Source organism: Melospiza georgiana, chromosome 13, assembly GCF_028018845.1.
Source record: "Melospiza georgiana isolate bMelGeo1 chromosome 13, bMelGeo1.pri, whole genome shotgun sequence".
In the NCBI taxonomy this organism is placed as follows: Eukaryota; Metazoa; Chordata; class Aves; order Passeriformes; family Passerellidae; genus Melospiza; species Melospiza georgiana.
The window spans coordinates 13485322-13508632 of record NC_080442.1 but is presented as its reverse complement, the minus strand read 5'-3'; the positions used below and the strand labels follow the sequence as shown (position 1 = coordinate 13508632).

Here is a 23311-nt window from a genome sequence, read left to right as displayed (position 1 = left end):
TTGCGTTTCTCAGCTCTGCTAAATTAAGGCAATTTCACTTCTGCCAGGCCACATCCAACAGACCTAAAAACCCACTGGGGACGCACAGCCCCAGCGAGGGGACATGTGAAAGATCAGCAAGGCTTAAAGCTGGGGACTCCAAGGGCTTTGCTGTCTGTGCTGTGAGCTGCAGGAACCTCCAGTGACAGCAGGGTTTGTGCAGTGGGGGTTTGCCCACCACTGGCATGCAGGGGCTGCCGAGGGACGATGAGGACGTTTCTGGAGCTGAAGGGCTGAACACACATCCCCGCTGGCTTGGGAGAGCAAGGCAGCACCAGTCCTTTTGGCATCCTCTCCTTCTGATTTATTAAAAATCCCCAAAGAATCTGAAAAACAACATGCTCCTCTCCTGACTGGTTTTTCTCTCTCTTCCTCACTGCTGTTTCCCCTATTGTGCTGATACCTTTAACCCCGTTCTCTTGTATGGAGCAGAAACCAACAAGGCTCTTGCTAGGTTTATGTTTATGTCTTCGCTGACGGATGTGAGATGGATGATGCTCACGGAGATGTCCAGGGTTAAAATGGGTGAATCTCAACAGGTTCAGAGTTTGGATGCTGCTATGACAAATGTCATCTACCATCACAGCTATTAGCTTCTGAAAAACCGGCTTGGAAATATCTTTGAAAATGTGGGGGCTTTGCTTTACTTTTTTTTTTTTCTCTTTTTTTTTTAAGGAAAATAAAAGGAGAAATAGAAATATTCAACTTCCTAAAACAGTTCGGGAAAATTTAAAACCAATAACTTTTGTGGAGTTTCACATTTGTCAGTGCCAGCTGGAAAATGGGAGGAAAAATACTATCTTTGACATTGGTTGTAGATTTTTTGTAGGGAAACTCCAACATGCAAGCCTGAAAATAGTAAGGAGGTAAAAATCCCTACCCTGTAGATTGAAATCAAAAACATCTCCAAAGAGCAACAAAATTGGAAAGGGTCTGACAAACTATACTTTGTGCTCCTCCCAGTTCTAGTGATATCACTTTTTAAATTAAAACATAATACTGTCTCTACTAATAGCCATTGTATGGTAGAGGAATAAATGTATGGAGAGTGTTGGAGAACAGGGAAGAAGGAATGAGCTCAGATTTGCTGTGCAGCTCTAACAGCTTGAGATGGAGGGAGCAGATGGGACATTTCTCTAAGCAGGCTGGATGGATATGGCAATGAAAGGACAAGAAAATTGAATGCAACCAAACCATGCAATCGGTTTTTGTCCTCAACCCTGGCCATCCACTTAGTCCTCCAGAGCTGTCTCATGTTTCCCAACACCCTGGCTCATGGGTTTTGGCCACTCTGCCCCATGCCCATACAAATCCAGTCTATGGACAGTGCCCTACCAGGAACACACTTCCTCCACTGAGAGAGCAAAACTAAGGAGAAAATCAGATATTTTTCACCTTGCCTTCCCTGTGTGCCTTCTGGTAAAACTGCTGCTATTCAAATAGAGCATGTTTCTAAAGTCTTGGAGACCTGAGGCTGCTCCACATCACCTGAGAGGAGCAGCAGGGATTGTCACATGGGGAGGTGAGGGAATGACGCAGAAAATGATGCACTACTCCTCACAGCATCCCTATCTGCCACAGCAGGAGTGATGCAGACCAGTTTTGAAACCCAGGGATGGAAACTGCCTCTGAAACAGCAATATAAATTGCTGTGGGAACGGATGAGAAAAGCAACGGGATGCTATGTAACGCCTGGCAAAAATGGGTTAAACAAAAATAGCAAATTAAGGGCAACAAGCTGGCCAAACATAACTCTGCTATCCACACAGCTCACATTAGGCAAAGGAGCTTTGAGCTCTCTTCTGAGTTACAGCAGAATTTATGATATAAAGGAAAAGCAGTAGGAGACTCCAACAACAGCGTGCATTTTATCTGTCTCTCTGCGCAGATATGAAGCATGAATAGCATCAAAGAAAGCATGAAAACCATCAAGCCTGGCCCACATCCTGAGCAAAGGAAATAGCCATCCCTTTAGTCAAAGTCAGCACTGCTGTGTCTGTATCTGAGGGGTAAGCCACACAACAACCCAGGTTTCCTGTCATGGATGGGTTCCTCTGCTGGGCTAGGAAACAAAACCCTCTTTTTTCCCTTCCTCTCACAGCATGTAACAGGGTGAGATGCAGCCCAGCCTAAGGCCTCTCTTGCCACAACAAAGCAGGTCACAGAAGCTGAGCAGAAACACACTGTGAGGCTCTCCGTGATGCTCTCAGCTGCAGATAACCACATCATCTCCTCTACTGTTCAAGGCAAAGTCAGAGAGCCCAGATCTCCTCTCATTTACACCAGCCCAACAGTGTTGACCACGATGGAGAACCTCAAGCAAATTCAGTCCATAGATGAATTTCACACTGATACACAGAGCTCAAGCAGATCTTCAAGTAGATTACACCTCTTCTTAGACTAGAAAGGCTCTGAGAGCTACAGAAATTCTTATAATCTTTAATTTTCATGTAAACCGGGTCCTTATTCCCCTCCACGGCAGCTCACCTTGCATCTGTTTTCATTTTCCATGGTTAAACCTCTGGCATAAGAGTCTCCCACTTTAATCAAAGAGATTTGACGTCACAGGAAGCCTCTTGGGAATGTGCTAGATGGAGCTCTAGCTACAGCTTGTGCCATCTTCTTGTGCTTTTCCACAACCCAAAATCACAAACAGAAGGTCTCAGCACTGCGAGTGTTTTGGAGGGCAGGGAAAGGAGGAGATGGGCTCAGAGCAAGAGAAAAGCAGAAGCAAACAGATCCAGGAGATCCCATTTCCACATCAATTTCTCTAATGTTTGGCTAGAGCAGAGCAAGGGGTCGGAGAATTCTGCAGGCACTCAATGGCCAAACAGCTTTTCCTTGAGGAAGGGGCAGCATTCACAGCTTTCCACGGGGTGAACTCTTGAGGACTTTGTAAGATTCACTAAACCTTTGGTCGGAGGAATTCCAGTATCCGCTGCGTTTCCACCGTTGCCACCACTAACATAGGCCATGTCCATATTAGCCAGGATCACAAGCTTGTTTTCTCTGGAACTCTTTCATGGATGGAGTAGTTCCAAGATACTAAATGATGTAGCCTGATAGCTCAGGAGGCAGAGCTCCAAGATTCCCCACCAGTCCCCCCTTAGGAAAAGCCCCAAAGTAGGAAAGCACTTAACAGGGTATAAAATAAAAAATGAGAAGGAAAAAAAAAAATCTATTTAAGACCAAGGGTGACAGAAAGAAAAAAAAAAAAGGCTATTTTCAGGTCTGAGATGGCCTGTGATTCGAGCCAAAGCTACCCTCTTGTCCAGAGGCACAGCCAGTGCTTTTTCTCCAGCCTGCACTGAGGTACAGCTATTTAAAGCCACTCAGAGGCCCACTGCATGATGGAAAGCAGCCAGATCAGTTGGGCCTCATCGGTTTTGTTTTTGTTAGATTGAAGCCAGAGTATGTGAAATGACTTGTAAGAGGACCAGGGAAGGGGGGAAGGCTGGGCACCCAGCAGTCTCACCCACGGCACGCAGAGCTTGGTCTCTGCCTCATTTAAGGGGCAGTGGGTCACAGAGGAGGTCCCTGAGCAAGGAGAATGGCTCCTTTGTGCCCTGAAATACCCACGGCCATGCAAAGACACGTGGCAAAACTCTCAGGGGTTACAGGTCAGCCATGAGAACACGCTGCAGGAAAGTGTTTGCAAAGTTGGAGGTAGCTGGCATTGTGGGCATTGTCCAGCTGTTCCCCGGCCTCTGCCTCCCCTTGTGCTCACACTGGAACATCCAGGAGCCTTCTCCTCTACCATTCTCACTGCTGGGAGGGAAAAACCTGTCTCCTTGCCTCCACAGGTCCCCACTTCTCACCACCGTGCACTCTCGCTGCCTCTGCACTCCACAAAGCCCAAGGGACCCGGCACGAAAGATCCCATCCTAGCAAGTAATACATCATTTTCATCACTTTGGTTTTCAAATATATTCTTATGTCAATTTTTAATTTTTTTTTCAAGTCAGCCCTCGGAGTGCTGCCAATTTAAGCACAGTGCACAGTGCTACAACACCTTCTTATTTCTACTTTGCCTGACAGGTATCTGTGTCCTTGTGACACTGCCTCTGTTCCCCAGCTGCTTCAGATAGCAATAGTTACCCTAAGCATTTTACAGAGTTATTGAAACCACTGACTAATGTGCCCAGAAATGAATATCCACTGGGAAAGAATCTGGTTTGGGCTCGTGTTCCTTAATTGCTGATTAATTCCAATTATGGTACAGCTGATCCACCAGTACCACAGATCACCACATCAAAGAGCCAACCAGTAAAGGAAGCCCCTGAGTTAGAACAGCAACAGCTCTGTTTCAAAAGTTCCTTTTAGCTGGAAAGTGCTTCATAAACATTAATTTGTTATGCCTCACTCACTCCCTGGGGAGGAAGGAGCTGTTATATTTAATACACAGGCGGCAAAACGGTGTCACAAAGCAGGACCACATTTTCTCCAAGGTCTCCAAAGGAACCAGTGACAGTCCTGAACATCCAACAGGGAACAGCCTCAGCTCCAAAGCTCCATCCTCTGCAGGAGCTCCGGGCTCTAGAAGGGACAGAAGTGCTTGGTAAAGCCAGAGGGCTGGGATATCACAGCAGGCATCAAGAAGAGACACAGATGGTGGGCAGGATTGCACACAATTCTGCAGCCTGCAGCTGGGACCTCCCCAGCCCAGGCAGTGCCAGGGATGCTCTCCTGCTCTTCAGAGGATGGGAGGAGCCGATCAAGGCCCAGAATAAATCCTCGCTTGTTGAAGTCTCTTTACTCTGCCATCTGCTCCAGCAACACCTTATGTCATCCAGAAAGGCCAGAGCTGCCCTCCAGGAAGCCCAGGAGCTGTACAAGCCCGAGAGTCTGAAGTGTCAGGAAGAACATCCTGTGGGAAAACACGATTTTGTGGAGTTTACAAACCGAGGACGGAAACTGAGGAGAGCAGGAGATCTCAGCAGGCAAGGAGGCACCGAGCACTACAGAGAAGCTGTAAATGGGAACAGGAAGAGCTGAGGGCTAAAACACAGTGAGAGCAGCGGGGAGTTTCGAGGAACAAGATTTTGTTGATTTCTTTTTGGCTGTTTGGATGCTGTGTTGTCCAGAATTATTGTTCTTCATCTGTGTCTCTCCAGTGCTCCCACTCTGCTGATTTCTTTGGAAACAAAGCTGCCACCGCAGGTCTTCAGCTCTTGATAATTGCCCCAGTAGATGGTTCTCAAAATAAGTTGTCTTCTGCACCAAAATATGTCAAAGGGTGTTATTACACTTCCCGAGGGAGAGCTCCCAGCTCCAGATTTTGTTTTGAGACCATGTCTTGGTATCTTTCAGTATTTCACAAGCTCTAAAACACACACCCCAGGGCACAGGGAAGGCTGTGCTCTCCCAGGGGAAGACAGAAAAACATGGGTTTATGCTGATACTACAGAGCTCCTGTGGGACTATTTGGATAGTGCCAACCAAACGAGCGTCAGGTATTTGTGGCTGCCTTCGTTCTGCAGCAGGGGCTCTGCTCCCACCAAACACACATGAAACATGGTAGGTTTTTGCAAGAGAATGTATGAAATGCCTGGAAAGCTCCTTTCACACATTAAAACACGATGAGGTGAGTGAGGAGCCCTGTGGGGGGCTGCTGCTGTGCAAGGAAACCCTCACTCCACCCCAGAGCAGAGGGTGAGCTTTGCAGAGTGGGGAAGGTCTGGCATGGCACAGCAGGGCAGCAATTCAAGATCTAAGCCCAAAATGTGTGTCTGCTGTTGATTAGGGGTCATCATTCAAAGGAGGGAGGAAGGATCATGAATCCTTTCTGACAAGCTTTTCCCAGCTAGTGGTCTAGCTGTGAATTTTTGCTCAAGCAATCAGCTCCAAGCTTAACAAACTACACATCTGCCAGACCCTTCTCTGCCCCAGTTTCATTCTGGGTCTGCAAATAAGTCTCCCTCTCTCCCTTCTTCCTCTCACATCAACTCACCTAAATGCACAAGGCATTTAAAGCACTTGAGCCCAATTTATTTCACACCACGTCACTCTGTGCAAGCCTTTGTGTGTCTGCCCCACTTGAGCCATTGGCATGTGCTGATCAAACATCAGCAGAGATGGGGCAGTGAAGGGGCTGAGCTCACAGGCCTCCACATGGGGAGGCACTGCAACATGGAAACTCCTGGGAACACAGCTATCCAAAACCGATTTTCCCTCCACTAGAGGCTTTTATGCTTGAGAAAGAGGAAAATAGCTTTACTTAAAAAATAAGGAAAATAAGTCTTTCCTCTTCTGCATCATCTCTCAACAAAAATCCTACTTTCCACCACAGCTAGGACATCTCCCCCTCTATTTTAGCTGCTCCTTGAAGCAAGAACTCCCCACACCATGACTAAAACACACCAGAACGTACGCTTCTAACAGCACCTCCACATTCGCACGAGCAACTAAGTGTGGGAGATCACAGCCCAGAATGCAACCTCACTCCCAAAATCAACCTGTGTGTGCAAGAGTGCCCAAGCGTGTCTGAGTGTGCATGAGTGTGCCTGGGTGTGCATGAGTGCCTGTGAGTGTGCCCAGATGTGTCTGAGTGTGCATAAGTGTGACTAAGTGTATCGGAGCATGCGCGAGCGTATCCGAGTGTGTGCAAGTGTGTCAGAGTGTGCATGAGTGTGCCTGGTGTGTGAGTGTGCCCGAGAGTGTGCAAGTGTGCATGAGTGTGCCCAAGTGTGCTCGAGTGTGCTCGAGTGTGCCCATACAGAGGACTCCAAGCTGCGTGATGCCAAAAGCACCACCAGAGCGCAGGGAGAGCGTGCACAGCCCCTGCTGCGTGTGGCACACGTGGGCTGGCCGGGGGGAAGCGTGAGAGGGAAGCAGGGAGGGATGGATGCCACAGCTCGGAGCACGTGGCACGGAGCAGAGGAGTGCAGGAGAGGGGCCCAGAGCTGGAGCTCACGCGTGTGGGGCTGAGAGCACAGCGCTGCTGAACATTTACTCTCACATTACGGATTTAATGGCTTTTAACAGGAGACTTTGTAAGCGATCAGGAATTGGAACAAAAGGAGCTGGGGGAATAATTATCCTAACCAGGGGAGCTAAAGAACATGGCAAAATCTGTGCTGAGCAATCATGCTAATTAAAGGCACCCAGAAGAATCAGGATAGAAACGCCAAATGGTTTTCACTCTGCTGCCCTAATCCACTAACAGCCTCGGCACTTTGACTCCCACCAGCTGTGGGAAGGACGGCTCTGGGTGAGCTGTTTTGTAGCAGTAAATGACAGAGATAAACAAGTGACACGGGGTGGGGGGGGGGGTTGGTCCCCTCTGCAGTGGAGCCTGAAGCGATGCTTGGCCCGCCAAACCGAACAGTGGCTGCTTTGCACCAGCAGCCTGGGAGAGGACCAAATGCTCTCACAGCCTCCAGCTGAGCAGGAAAGATCCCAAGAAAGCAGAACAGCTGCTGGCAAATACCAGCATGAGGCTGAACATAGCCCACAGCCACCAGGCTGGTCCTTTTGGGCTGCTCAGCCCTGCGGTGTGCTGCCACTGCAGGGAGCTGTGCCCCCAGTGCTCAGTACCCTGCTCTGGCCTGGGATGTGCTCCCAGTGCCACACCAGAGATATGGCAGCATTGGGTATGCTGCTGCCCTGTTCGCATAGCTTCAAGCATCACAGGGCTGCTCAGATTTGGCTTTCAAAGGTAAGGACATCTATGCAGGAGGCACCATCCTGAGCTTCTAATGGTTAAAATTCCAGCTGGGGTTCTTGCCATCTAGCATCAGAAAAGCAACAGCTAACACTGCAGCATGGGCACATTTTCACCCAGAAATGTGGAGCCTTGACAAGTGTCCATGTTGTAGAGGAACAAAATGAACACTAATGCTTCAGCAGACTAGAATCTTTACAGACCCAAAGAAAAAATTCCCATGCATTCAGCTAGTGAAAAACCCAATCAGACTCCTCAAGGAGCTGTTGAGCAGCCTTGGTCTGGTGGGGATTTCAGGGGAATATCTTCTTCAGATATACCAGAAGTCAAACAGCACATCACATGCCAAGGTAGATGGGTGCAGAAACACAATTAGCAGAACAAAACAGAGTGGTGAAATCGCCCACTGAGTACAGAGAAGTCTCTCTCTGCCCTTCCCAACCCCCAAGAGAAGGTTCTCCTCAGGTAACTGCTTGGGTGAGATGTGAGTCTCTCCTCCCCAGCAGTGCAGACCTGGGTTTTGTTGCAGTCACCTGCATTGGCGCAGAATGAGAGCTGTGCTGGGGAGGAGGTGGGGAGGCAGAAAAACCAAAGCCAACAATTGCCATCAAGTAACAGCTTTCCATTTAAAAAAGTTAGGGTTTTTTGTTAATCAACAGGTCCATTAACATGGAGCAAATATCTCTGTAATGGACACCCACAGGATGACAGGCTGAACTATTTGTGTGCAGCATCTTTTGATTGATTCACCCTAAAGATCATCAAGTAAATGAGAGAGGATGTAATACTTGTGCAGGAAACATTCCACAGCGGATACATTGATTGCAACGCTCAGCCAGCTGCCGTGTGCCAGCCTCCTCTTAAACAGACTTCATATTTGATTCTCTGATTAAATATTTTGAAATGGAGAAAAAAATCAGCCCTAGATTTGTGCTTCCTTCATGGAACCTGGTATTCTTCCAAGGAGAATCACACGAGCGACCAATGTCTAGCCTCCTCCCTCTCTTCCTGTCATCAAGACTTACAATTCTATTCCCTTGGTCCTTGTCCAGCCACAGAGACCACTGCCACTCCACTGCCTGGCCTCTTCCCACTAAATCCTTGGATCAAGACAAGAGAGCCTGTTTGGTGGCACATCTGGAGACTTGTTGATTTATTCTTCCAGCCTCTATGTGCATTTTGCCTGCCTGCTCCTCTCTGACTCCTCCTCTCTCACCACAGCAGATCCATTTTCAATCAAAACCCCACCGAAAGCCCAACAGGACAAGAAAAGACAGGGCTGAGAATGAGGAATACCCTGAGATGAATACAGAGTCAGAGAGTCCAGGACCCATGAGGAAATTAGCAATGAAACCATCAGCTGAGTAATTTGCCCCAGCAGCAATCCCAGCCAGCAGGGATGGCCCTGGAGCCAGAGCTGAGAGCTTGTGCTCTCTGCAGCTTGCAAAAACAGGTTCTTTTTCCACAGACTGAATCCCAGGCTGACACCTCCTTTATGAGCTGCTGAAAAACACCATTTTCTGGACGAGCTCTGCAAAAACACAGTGACACTTCCAGTTTATGAGCAAGCCCTGCCGCCGCTCACCGAGCCACAGCCTTGGAGCTGTCAGAGCCGTGCTGAACGAGAGCAGCGGGGCCAGGAGGCTGCTGGCAGCTCTGCCGAAGGGACGTGCTCGTTTCACATGCAAATGAGCCACACAAATTGAGACCAGACCCTCCTTCTCCCCTCTGAGCCATGGTGAATTGCAGAGGCGGGAGGCAGGTGAAGGGTCTCCGAGGCAGGTGAAACGCAGTGGTACGAGGGACCCAGCATCTAATTGGAGGCAAGAGGAGAAAGCTGAGCACTCACCCAGGGCCCACAGGGAGACACAGCTAACCCTCCCTCCTCCTGAGATAAGCTCCATCAAGAGATTGTCCAGCCTGTTGGGTTAATGACTCCTTGAGGCTAATCAGCGGTGCCAGCACCTACAAATGAGGGCCCTCCTCTGCTGTAGCTTCCATCCTTTCTCTCCTTCAGCACCACCAGGAAAATAAATAAATAAATAAAGCAAGCCTGTAGGTCCCATCCAAGCTGAACTGCACGGGCCATCGCAGCCAAGCAACAAGGTAAGTGCTGCAGGTATAGGCTCAGCTGTGGATTCTGGGCTCCTGCCTACTCTTCCCTTCTTTTCAAAGAAAGTAAAATTGAGTTTGCATCGACTACTGAGAAAATGAGACAACATTATACAGGACACGACCCTCTGCAATCAAATTAGGACATTGCAACACCATAGCCAGCATGGAGTGTGTAGCCCTGACAGGGTATAGGATCAAGGAGAATGATTTTATGCAGTAAACATTAAAATACAAAAGGAAAATGAATCATATCAGGACATCCATCAAAACTAGAGTAAGAAATAAGTTTGGAGTGGCACAATAAGCAGCACTCCTGTCTTGGGGCTTCCTTCAGAAGTCTTTTTTGTGTTCCCACTCAAACTGGCCACACTTCTCAGGGCTGGCCATTAAAGACATGGCAGAAGTTGGGAAATATTTTTGCCACTTGCTGCAAAACTTCCTCCCAGCCCCTTCCCCAGAGCTCTGGCAGTTTTCAGGAGAGTAAAGCCACTGTTCACAGACTTTCCAGCTGTGGCCCAAGAACAGCACACCCCAGGGTGCTGATTTCAGGGGTGCTCAGATCTGCTTAGATACAGGACCAGGTACAGCAGCAGGGCTGTTCCTCACTGTACCAGGACTGTGGGCATGTAGATCTGGAGCCTGGGCTCTGTGCGAGCTGGGAGGTGAGTTCTGCCGCCCTAGGCTGGTCAAAACCCAGTTCAGCCAAACTCCCTCCATGACTGTTTCACCCATCAGGCAGAGGAACATGCACCCTGCTAGATGTGGGAAGGAAGACACAAACCTTCCTAAACTCCTGATTTCCTAAACTGATTTACATAGCAGTCTGTAGCAGTGGTTTCCCAACTGCATAATGAGTACGTTAACTTTGGCTAAAACAATTCTCCAGAGATGAAGAGATGGAAAAAAATAATCGAAACCAACTGTGATAGAGTTTTTGATTAAGCAGCTGATGATCAATAAAAGTTATCTGCGGGGCACAGAGTGTTAATGAGCTCCCATTCCTGTATCAAAGAAACACCTGAGCCCATGGTCCCTGCTCCACAGAGCCCACAGAGGTTAGCAAGACTGCTCCTACTGAACTGACAAAGTGAGAATATGGGCTAAAATGTCCACTGGTCTCACCTGCCCTTATTCCTGTTAAAAGGGTGATGGTGGAAGAAGGATGAGAAATAACCTTAAAGCAGGATGTGGCTAGAAAGAGATGAATGAAAAAGGTTAACAACCTGACTCAGACTTGAGGTGCTATGTTTGGGGGGGAAAAAATAAATTGAAAAGGCATTCATAGCCTTCTCAGACAGCTCCATTTATTTAAAGAGGCCTTGGAGCTCTGCAGCTGTAACACCAACACCTCCACAGCAGGGAGCAAGAAGGACCAGCCAGTGAGGCTACCAGCTCCCTGCCACCAGTGATGCAAGGCACAAAGTGACTCACACCACATCCTGTCATTGCTATCCCCTTATCCTTTCCCCCACAATGTCATTGCAAAAACGGTGTTAAATCTCCGTAGTTCTTAATATCTTAAATTCATCCCCAAAGATCCTGAAGCATTAAAGAGTGGACTTTATAGAGAATTTCCCATAGTAACATAGCCACCTGTTTAATAGCACACAGCAGCAAGGCTGCGCAAGGGTTTCAGAGAGCAAGTGGAAAGGAGAGCTTCATATTAAAGCTACAGAGAAGAGACAGAGGCTCAGATCAGCAGACACATAAAATATCACTACCTCCGCCTGAATTTAGCTATTTCACTGTAACTAATCATTTTGCTCTTCTAGAAATGTCTGGAGAACTGTTAGTGACCACAGGGAGCTGCTAGGATCTTTGTATTACATTTCCTCCAAAAGTTCCCTCCTCTGACAGCCCAGCCCAGCCTGCCTACAAAAGGGATTTGTTTTCCCAAAAACCCACTTAGCCTTCCTGTCCTTAGAGGGTCTAGGGAAAGCTGAGAAAAAATCAGCAGACAGGATACTTGCTCCGAAGTGTCCCACAGGGAACAGAGGGGATGAACAGCACATTAGGATTTCTCCCCCAATTTCTCAAATTCTCACGGAACTGGGGTTTGCAATCGCCCTCTGCAGAGCCCATGTCAAGACAGATCATTAATACCACTTGACACTGAGGATCTCTTGTATTAAAAAAGCACAGCAATTACTTAGTTCAAATCTCTATATTATTCATAAGATCTATATCTATCATGGATATGGTATTTACATTGCTATGGGGAAATGTAATAAATAAGGCAATAAGCGTTTTCTTCCTCCAGGTCAAGATGAAAGCCTGCATCTTAGACATCAATGCTTTCCTTGGGCAGCCAGGCTCACATCCCAGCCTCCCTGCCTAATTCCTGCAGCCAGGGACCAGAGCCAAGTTGAAAAATCACTGCTCTTCCTCTGAGCCCAGCACTTGGGTTTTAACACACTCCAATGACTGGAGGAGGCAATGCCCAGGTGGAATGAGACCTGCAAGGAGAGGTCTCTTCAGAAGTAGTCAAGAGAGCAAAGCAGAACATATTAAGACTGTAGCAAGGCCCCCATGAAGGTGGAAAAGGGAGAATTTGATCTAAGCTATCTGGAAAAGAGCAGGAAAGGTTCAGAACTGCCATTTTCTGGGATCATAATATGCAGCTGACAGCTCCAAGGATGTGTTTATCCATCTAAACCCCTGACTCCAAAACACTGGCTGTGAGAGGACTTCAGGTGGGGACTCATAAACATGCAGCATGGTCCAGTGGGCTGAACATGGGCCAGGCTGCTAGCTGTCAGCAACCTGGCGTGACCTTGAGCAAATTGATGTCTTTCCAGCTGCCTCTCCTCATCCATAAAATGGAGATGAAGATGCTCAGCAGCCCCTTGGTGGGCTGGAAGGAGAAATGCCTCTTTCCAGGAAACATTGTAGATACAACATGCCAGGTTAGTTCTCCTCATTAAGAGGATAAAATCTACCCCATGCCTCAGATATTCAGCTGCCTGCTGTGCTCTCAGCAATGCTCCCCTGACATTTGGGCTCTGCTGGGATCTGGCACAGGAGCAGAACAGTCCCACCCCACCCCATCTCTGGGATTTGCCCAGAATTTATTTTTAACACAGCCTCAGTGCGAACGTTTGTGTTGGGTTTGTATGAACTCATGCTGATCCCTGACTCCGAGCTCGTCTCACCCTGACTGTGCCAATAGCCAGGACTGCCAAAAGAACAGAGGGCACAGTCTCCCCCACCCTCACCAGGAGTCTGACACGGGGCAGACCCAAAGCCTCCCACCTCATTCCACATGGAGGAAGGAATCTTTGGGCAGCCACCTCAGACGGAGCCATTTCTGCTGTCCAGGGTAACTAACTTGTTCTAGAGCACAAGACATGTTCAATAGGGCCTTGAGCTGGGCTTAAAATGACCTTTCAAAACCATGCAGCCCCAGCTAAGTCCTTTATTCCCCTGGTTCTGGAATGTGAGCAGTGGGATAGAGCTGGAGCCGTGGCCCATCTGAGAGAAGACTGGGAAGATTGGGCCGTAACTTTCTGATTTGCCAAGCCCTCAGGTATAGCTTGAAACACAAGGTCCTTGCTCTTGCATGCACCTGCTGGCCACCACCTCCCTTGCTCAGTGCTCCTCATCAATTACAGCACAGAGACACAAAATGACTGATACTTTTAATACAAAGAGCCTGTCATTTATTTATTAGCTGGCGACAGGCCCTGCAGCCCTGGATGGATGCATTATAAATCAGCTGCATTTCTAACCATTAAAAATTCATCCAATTCATAATGTAGGATGCCTATAATTTCCTTATTAGTGTTGAGTGTGAAGGATTTTTCTTTCTCCTCCCTTGGCTCTTTGCTTTCCCAAGATCTTGCTCATCTGAGGATTAGCTTGGCTTAATCCTGCAAGAGGGAGGTGGAGGGGTGAGAAGGGCTGGGAGAAGGGAGACAAGGACTAAAGAAATTTTGTTCCAGTGTTTTCTCCTAATTGCAATTTCCCATATATACTTAGGAGACTTAGCTGTCTCCTGTCATGCTTATGGGAGCGAGAGAAACGCTTGTCCTGAATTTAAGAGATGTTTGTATAGTAGGAGAAAAAAAAATTCCCTTTAATCTCACAAAGGGAAAAAAGGAGTATGGTGGTTGGACAGGGAAGGATGATGTAAAACCTGTTAAAAGTACAATTAAGATAAGAAGAGGTGTCCATACATTATAAACCAGTGCATTTAAAATAGATCAAACATATATATGAGATTTATATATAAAAATAAGTAGCGTAGTAGACTTCAGACTCAGTGCTCTCATTCAGTGAGGAAAAATAGGTTAGTAGGCCTGACATTTTTACAGACCCACAGCGGTGACAAAAAACTTCAGGTGCTGCTGCAGCATCAGCAAAGGAACTTGGAACGAGCATCAGAAAAAGCTGAGTCTACATGAAACTGTAAATCATCACTTAATTTGAGTGCTGCATCCCATGTTGACCAGGCTTGGCTGCAGAGAGCAGGACAGCCTGGTCCTTGGTGTGGTACACACAGAAATGATATTCATGCTTTCACTGAGTCCCAGATTGTTCCCATCTCTTAAATAGATGTATTCAGGGAGGGGCAGGGAGAGAGGTCTTGAACAGATTCATGCCAAGCTCAGCACTAGGTAACTTGCAGTGTGTTTAGGAATGAGTGTGCAGGAATCTAAAAATTGATTATGCAATAAACCCTGCCTCAATGGGAGACAAGCCCAGGCAGTGAGAGCAATGCTGTGACTCCAATGTACTTTTCACCTCGAGAGATGCTTGCATACAAACCTTACATCAGCTGCACATGGAAATGGGTTTACTGGGTATGTTCACTTCAGCAAATCACATCTTGTTCAACAAGGCCAGTGCTTTACTCTCAGCCATGGTGAGAAACAGCTGCTTCAGGTCAGGGCTTTGGGAGCCCACAAGCAGAAGTGGAGCTTCCATGAGCAGCTTCCTTCACCCCACTGAGCCACCAACAAGAGCAAGACAGACTGCAGGATGCTGAGGTGGACTGGAAGTGTCCAGCAATCAAAAATGACAATTTCTGCATTTTTGTTATCTGAAGCAATTGTACTCTGCTCCACCTGCCCTGTGCTGCTGGGAGACATCTCTGTCTGCCCACCCCATCTCCTCAGAGCCAGCCACCACACAAGGCTGGGAAACAAAAGCCTCCTTCCACACAAGAAACTCTTGAGGCAGGATATTTTTTTACATGAATCTTTCCCCAGGTTTCAGGACTGAATGGGATGTTTTGGGCTGTTTAATCCAAAAGCAGCACTAAGCACAAGTTTGAGGTTTTAAGACCTCTACTGATGTGCAGGTTCTCTGCTACATTCTGGGTTGTACTTGTCCCACAGGGCAGCACCACTATTAATATTCCTGCTGTGTGTGTGGTCATGCAAAACTGCTCCAACTCCTGAACAATAGCAGCTATTTTAAATTAGGAATCACAATTCAACCAGACAATGATCAAACAATGAGAGCCTCCAATCTCCAAACTAGAGACACTTCCTGCCTGATCACAGTGAGACCCCGTACACTTCTGAGAGATTTTAATCCTGACAAGGAGCCAGGGGAGACTAAAAAAATCTCAACACAATGTCCTTGCAAACTCTGGGAAGTCCTGGTTCCTTCAAGGGCACCCCCTAGCCAGGAACATCCTCTTTATCCCAGGAAAGCAGAAGTACCCCAGCTGCCAATCATTATAAGCCACAAGGAACTCATTCAAAAACAAGAAAAATGTTTAAATGAGGGCCAAAATTAATCAATACCACCACTCAGCCCATGCACACATACACATATTGGCTATTTTTACAGCGACCCACAGCAAAATTCACACAATCCATGATCCATTAGGAGGACACTTGACACCTGGGCTGCCTGAGTCTGCAATAGCCCAAGGTGGAGAACTGTGCTGCTACCTCTTGTCTTGCAGGGATGAAACCAAAGCCCTGAGGAGTGCTGGCTGGTGAACAGAGCCTTGCTCTCTCTGGCACAGACACCTCCTTCAGGTTTAAGCACACCACAAGCACAAATGGATAGGGAGAAGCACCAAGACCCAGACACACAGCTGGTAACAGAGGGAGTGCAAACCTGGGTTTATCCTTATTGTGTCCCACTCCTCTGACCCTGCCACGATGAGTCTGGACTCGTGCCAGACCATGGGTGAGTGGGCAGGGACACTGTGGGGTGTGTGTGGACGCCAGGGAATGCTGCAAGAGGAGTGGGAGCTCATCTCTCTGTATGAGATGAGCAGGGGGCTGGATAGCAGGTGGAAGGTCAGGGTGTACATGCACATCCTCCATGAGATGCTGCATTCTTGGGCACTCTGGTCCAACCCAACTGATGCAGGGAGTAGGCTGCCAGGAAAAAAGAGCAGCCTGCTGCACTAGAGCCACTCCAAATCCAGTAGGAAAACAGGTCAGGACCTCCTCTCATCTGGCTTGTTAAGTTCTTGACAGTTCACACATCACGAGCTCCCTTCCTGAAATTGCCCCAGGTGAGCCAGCCCTGCTTCCTGGCCCCAGGAATTAAACAGTCCAGTGGGGATGCTTTTAGGCAGAGGAGAAAGCAGAGTTTTGTACCAGACAATACTTCCCTGTCAACTCCTTGATGTCTGTATCCAGCAGTCTCTCCATAGGCAGGTCACCATCAGCAGCCCAAAGCCACATTCTTCTTGATTTTAGGGTTTCTCTTCCTCATGGATCTCCACCACCAAGAACCAATGTATCATCACTCAGCTGTGCTGCCAGTGTCACTTCCCCATTTCGGGGCTGGAGCCTGCTGGTCCTCCTTTGATCCTGGGTGTTGGTACAATTGTCTCCAGTAAGCACAGATTAAAGCAACACAGAATGGATCTAAAATCCAAACAGCAGCAGGAGGTGATCATCTTGTGCTCAAACCAAGTCAGGTGCTCATCCCATCTGGAGCAAGCAGGGCTGCACTTCAGCTCCTCCTAAAGCAGGCAGGGATGAGGCAGAGCCACGCTGCTTTTCTTCCTCATGGTACAACCACACAGACAACATCTCCAGAGCTGGCTGAGGGGTAAGGTATAGGCAGTGGAACTTGCCAGCCTTTCCAAGATATCCTGAAAAAAACTCATTTCTGCAGCACCATCACAACAGGAAGGTCTGAAGGGTGAGACTGCAACTCAAAGTGCAGGTGCAATAGTTGGGATGGGCACTCCACTTGTGCAAAAGTAGGTTTGATTTCTGGAAAATGTGGGTATTTCTTCCACTTGGTCTTTCAGGGATAGAAGAAATGATGCAAAGCAGAAAATAGCTCCAGGTAGGAAAGCTGAGAGCTGGGAAGGTTGGCCTAAGTCCCACTGTCCATGGTGTGTCTCCTGTTGGTCAGATGTTGCAGCCTGGGCATGAAGGTGATTCTGAGCACAAGGGAAGTTCAGTTCTTCTCTGGTGGGGGACAGAAGCAGTAACTTTGGTTGCTCACACATTCCTTCACATACCTACAACACCTGCTCTGGGAACAGCCAGCCAGAGCCCACAAGGCTTCTTCAACACCCAAATCTTTTGCAGGATGTTGACATCAAACCGTGGAGCTCAGAACAGTTTCCATGAGAGCCAACAGCAAACCAGAAGGGAGGGAAATTTGGAGGCAGAAGGTTATTGCAGACCCCCAATGCCTTCACCTGTTGGCAGCTGAGCTCTGAGGTCAGGGCTGTTCCACAGCCCCCAGCCACAAGCTCAGGTTTTGCTACGAACAGTGAGGAGACACAGCACAGAGCAGCAAAACACACATAAATGAGTAAACAGCTACTCACAGGTCCTCGTTACAACCCTTAAAACACCTCACATGAGCTGAGTGAGGAGGACAAGACTATGAGACCATGAGAGCTCCAGCTCAGAAGAGTCTTCACCCACAAGTGCCTACTTCAGAAGAGTAATGGGAGCTGGGTCCTTCTGCAGAAGAGCCTGGGACTTCATTTTAGAGGAGACAAGAGGAAAAGAATAGTTTGGAGAAACAGCAGAGCGCTGTGTGAGGGACTGAAACCTGTGGAGCCTGGCCCCAGGCAGGGCAAGGGGAAGCAGAGTGCTGCTGTCACTTCACCCTGTGCTCCACATTTATATTACATGAAAAGAATATTTGACAAATTATCTTATCCCTGAGGAAAAAAAAAATAAAAGGAAAAGTTTCTTTTCCAACTGTTTCAGTTTTCTTTTTTAGGCAAATAAAACTACAAGCACTTATGACTTCAGTTTTATGTTGCTGCTGTTTTTGGCAAAAATGGGACCATGAACTGACCGAAAATAGAAATGCTGCATACTTTTTATCTTCCCATGCCCAGGATGAACAAAACATGCTAGGCAAACAAAAAAAAATTAACAGTTCTAAGGGTAAATATCCTTTTCATTTTAGTTTTTGAGATCTATTGAAAGCAGAGTTAAGAAAATCTATTTGTTTAAGAAATATGATTTTTGAAATGACCACGATGTTCCTTCTAAGCTGCACTGAAATAAAAGATAAAGACAGGGTACTGAGTGAAAGAGTGCTGATGGCGCTTTTATTGTGTGATTTGCCTTGTTTTTTTCTGAAGTACTTCTTTTTAGCCGATTACCACGTATTTACAGTTAGTGTAATTATATCTAATTACTTAATTAGCATGAATACGTGTAATTACTAACTTTGAATATGTAATTATGTCAGGGCAGCCTGTAATAAATGAGGTTGAAAAAAACCCTCATTAGGACTCTAGGAAAGGACGGCTGCTCCACCCGTGTGGAGAATGCATCCCAGTCCCCAGACTGAGCCAGTCCAGGAAAACACAGCCAGCTCCAGTCCTGGCTCGCAAAATCCTCCCCCAAAATCAAAGAATTTGCCCCAAAAGTTCAGCTTCACATTACTTGTTGCAACTGAGCATCCACTGCTGGGATGCAGGTGAGGATCTGCCCCCCAGATCAATTTTCTCCATCAGGGTTTGGATTTTTGTCTCCAATTTGTGTAATTCTCCAGAAGACGTGTTTTGTTAGATGAGAAATACAAGGGAACTGAACAACTCCAAAACTGTGCTGTGGCATTTGAGTAAAGCTCAAGAGATCAGATCCAAGAACTAATCTGCATCTGATGCATTGTGCTTAGAATTAATTACTACCTAATTACTATTATTAAAGTAAAACGACCTTCCAAAATGTTTCTTCTGAAACATTACCAATATTTCACCACAGAAATCTCCAGCTACTCATAATTGCAAAACTTGAATTTTGGGAATTCAAATCCTGAACTTCTAGAGAGGGGGATAACATAAGGAACTGCTGTTACTGACGGGCCTGCCCAGAAGGACAAACAGCCACATTCTGGACAGAAATGGGGGTAGACTGGATCATGTTTTGCATTACCAAAATCTCTGACCATTAGCTGATGTTATGTAGTCCTAAACTCTCATCATCATCACTTTGCCCGCTGTGCTTGCCACAAGTCCCATTGCTGTCCTCTGATGTATTTATTTCCAGATATAGAGGTGCAAACTCATCACAACCTGTTGCTCTTTGCCAAGCAGATATGAACTTGGTTTCCCTTCCATGTGCACAAGATCAGGAGAAAAAGGTCTTTTTAGTTTATCCTTCTAAAATCCACAATGTTGGACTGTCCACATTGCCAAACTCTTTTCTTAACCCTCCAGGTAGGGCCAAGGACAGCTGAAGCAAGGGAAGGATGCAAACCCAGCACGGCCCAGAGTTACAGCACAGAGATGAGGGAGCATCTTTTCGTCAACTAAATGCTTCAACATGAGAAAACACAGTGATGCTGGTGTCTTCTGTGCCTCTTTGAGAAGCCCTCATCCAGGAAGGGAAAGAGAATTCTGAGTCAAGCTTGCTCCCCCTCTGCACTAAGTCAGGCAGTAACAGAAAGAGGATGAGACAAGTGCAAAAATCCCAGAAAGGCAGAAGTGAGGGCTGGTTCCAGTGTCCTTCATCCCATAAACAGGAGGACAGCACATTCCCAGAGAAGAACAGGTCTCTGTCTCCTTGGGGACACATTGAGAAGAAGATCCCATGGGCCAGCACTGCACAGAGGGAGCGAGAGGCCTCCAGCTCCACGGGCAGGGAGCTGCTCTCCATATTTCAGCTGCAATTCCATTATGCAGAGCTAAGTGGCTGGGAATAAACATCCCTCATCCCTGCGTGATAAGTGATGCTTGCTAGTATGGAGGGTGACAGAAATCTATATCACATCAATGTACTATTAATACTGCATTAAGCACACAGAGTTTGCTCCCCTCGCTGCAGCACGGCAGTGGGCATCAGCATGTCCTCCACCCAGGCAGCATCCAAGAGCACTGGGATGCTTGCAGGAGGAAGGAAGGAGAAAAGCTCCGTGTTGGAGAGGGAAAATGCTTGCTGAAGATGTTGCTCTAGCAACAGCTCGGTGCAAAGGAGAGATGCTGGGTGTCACGGAGCACCTTTGCTCACAGCTGGGCAGCAGCTCTGGAGGAGGTGGTGGAGTGAGGAGTTTGCATCTGTACAGGCTCAGCTGGGCATAGAAGCACTCCCCAGCCCAGAGGAGCTCTCTTTAGAAGTGACAGCAAAGGGAGAAGTGTTTGTGTCCAAGATCTGCACAGGGAGATGGAAAAACCCTCCAGCATGACAACCACGGGGAGAACAGGAGCAACAAATATTCTGCAGCCCGGGCTTATGTTGAGTAGAGCACATCAGATCAAACAAACCCCTTACAGCAAAAGCTCCCCAAAGCATGGTTAATTTAATAGGTGAATTATGAAATTTTCCAGCCTCAAGCAAAGCCACCAGTGAAGTCAGAAGTTTTTGACCAAGTTAAGGCCTGGGGACTAAAATAAAAAACACACACCAAATTCAGCTCTGCCTGAGGAGTCATGGATTGGGTTTTGCCCCACGAATGACAAATCTAAAAAAATTAGTGTTTTCAACATGAAAGCACCCAACTGTAGTTTGCCTCTTATCATCCCCCAAAGGAGTACCAGTGTTGTGGGGTTTGGTTTCAGCCCCACTGCCTTGCAGTCCTGGAAAACCTGGAGCATTCCCTCCTGTGGCACCCTTCACAGGAGAAGCGCCTCCAGATGCCACCCCAAGCATCTCTGTGAAACCTTCAGATCCTGCTCAAACAGCCCCATGAAACTCTGAGGTCAAATCCTGCTGTGAGTGACTTCCCCAGCAGCCCACCCAGCTCTGACAAGTCCCACAGGACAAAGGCTCAGAGCAAAACTTAATCCTCTGAGGTTTAAGCTCTGCTACAGCCTCAAGAGCACCCACATCTTGCAATGGTCGGCGTGCAGATTAAAGAGATTTGAGACAGCACAGCAGGGAAAGGAAGAAAAAATAAAGCGGGGGAACCCTTCCTCCCAAGCCATCAGAGTTTGTAAATCATTTTGAGATGAGGTGCTATAAGAAATGTAAAATATATAATTAACAGCACAGAAAAACCACGCTACATTCAGCTTCTCCACTCCTGCCTAATCACCGCCCTCCTCCTCCCCTCTCTACAAACAGACCAAATTTAGCACATTGAAATGAAAATCAAGGGAAAGCCAGGCACGTTCTTTGGGTACATCCCATGGCTCTGGCGAGTGAAGGACAGTGCTAAGGGCTTGGGCACAAGCCAGCAGGACCCATGAGGGTGCACAGTGGGGGCTGCCCAAGGGGTACCTCAGTGGGAGCAGCAGCTGCAGCTCCCCTTCCCCAGATGGAGGCAGGAGCAGCGTGCTCCTGCTGAGCACTCAGTGCCACATGGCTTCATGCAGGCTGGGAGATGGGCCTTCTCCCTGTTTGCAGGGGCTGAGGTCTGTCTCCTGCCCCTGTGAGCAAAGGAAGAGCAGAGGTGACATCAGCACAGCACTCCCTGCCTCTGGCTGGGCCACAGAGATAGCCCAAGCTGAGGGCTTTTCACCTTTTGTTTTGCAGGATCTTTATTTTTGCAGTTCTACCTGGAACCAAGACACACCAAAAGGATGCGAAATACAAGAGAGGAATGTTACCCAAACCTCCTGCACTGCTCAGCTTGCATGTCAGAGCTGGAAAGAGGCCTGGGAGAGCTCAGCTACCGCCTGTGAGCCGCATGCTGGGGAAGGCTGCATCCCACCACTCGCGTGGGAAGTGGTGCAGGACTCCCAGAAAAGCATCCTTTTACACAGCACTTTTCTTTTATGCTCAGAATTTAGAAACACAACGTGGAGAGGGACACTTGATCACCTCCTGCTAGTCTAATGAGCCCCGTTCACGGACCAATTTTATACAGGAAAGATGCAGAAGCTTTACAGAAGCCCATAAAATCAAGACATCCAGCATCTAAAATTCCTGGAGACAAAGATAGCTCCAGGCGTCTGCCACACCTATGCCCATGTATCCTGAGTTTCCCCCTGGCCCTTTGGGGAGCCAAAGAGGCAGCCCCATGACTGGGAAACTGCTGGAGGAGGAAGGGGAGGCAGGTCCTTTCCCCAGCCAAGCAGGGGTCACATCCATCCCCACGCTCCCAGGGGGCTCTTGCTCACACCTGGGACCTCATGCTCGGAGCTGATGAGGAAGAGCCCGGCTTGGAATGGCACTTTCAGGCAGGGGTGGGGAAGGTGACGGGTGGGTGGCAGAGGGAGGGTGAAGGGAGGTGAAGGTGAGAGTGGAAATTCTTTTCTGGAAGCATCTACATGTATGTTGTGATTTCTGAGACCTGAGATTCACTTTGGTTTCTGGACCATACCAAGACCCACTCTCCTCAAAAACCTCCTTCTCTTCTTCCTCATCCTCTTAACCTCTCCCTCCCCGCCCTCCTTCCCCCAGCCCCCCAGCCCTCCCCTGAGCCCTGCTGGGGGCACTCACACGTGTCTGGCTTGTGGCAGTTGTGACCTTGTCGGAAGTACTGGGGGTTCTCGATGACGGGGATGCGCGTCATGCCGATCACCACCGTGTCGGGGCCGGCGTCCAGCGACGAGGGCGTCGTGATGCCGTGGTTGATGTGGTGCAGAGGGCTGGCTGAGTCCTCCTCGCCGCTGATCACTGCCACGGGACCTGCAAGCAGCACACACACCCGTCAGGGACAGCAGAGGACAGGGAGGCCTGTTAATCACATGCTCATTGATGGATCACCACCAGCCCATCCTAGCGGTCTGTGACCGTGTTCACAGGGGTCCGAGGATGAGGGGAGAGACGAGGATATGACTCCATGTTCCAGAAGGCTTGCTTTATAATTTTATCATGTATGTTGCATTAAAACTATACTAAAAGAATAGAAGAAAGGATTTCCTCAGAAGGCTAGCTAAGAAAAGAATAAGAAGGAATGATAACAAAGGTTTGTGGCTCGGACAGAGAGTCCGAGCCATCTGACTGTGATTGGCCATTAATTAGAAACAACCAACATGGGCCAATCAAAACCTCTTGCATTCCCCAGCAGCAGATAATCAATGTTTACATTTTGTTCCTGAGGCCTCTCAGCTTCTCAGGAGGAAAAATCCTAAGGAAAGGATTTTTCATAAAAGATACCTGTGACAGCGTTCCTGCTAGTTGTCCCATCCCCGGGCTTAGTTTCTCTGGG

At 48.0% G+C, this 23311-nt stretch overlaps 1 protein-coding gene across 3 annotated transcripts in view; it reads right to left on the bottom strand.

Annotated features, from left to right (window-relative positions):
* NTRK3 (neurotrophic receptor tyrosine kinase 3) overlaps positions 1-23311 on the bottom strand; it is a 218343-nt gene that overhangs the window by 83361 nt on the left and 111671 nt on the right. For all 3 annotated transcript variants that reach the window (XM_058033644.1, XM_058033645.1, XM_058033646.1), the window contains exon 12: positions 22600-22788. In XM_058033644.1, the coding sequence (XP_057889627.1) occupies positions 22600-22788 (189 nt within the window). The remainder of the gene's footprint in view (positions 1-22599; positions 22789-23311) is intronic.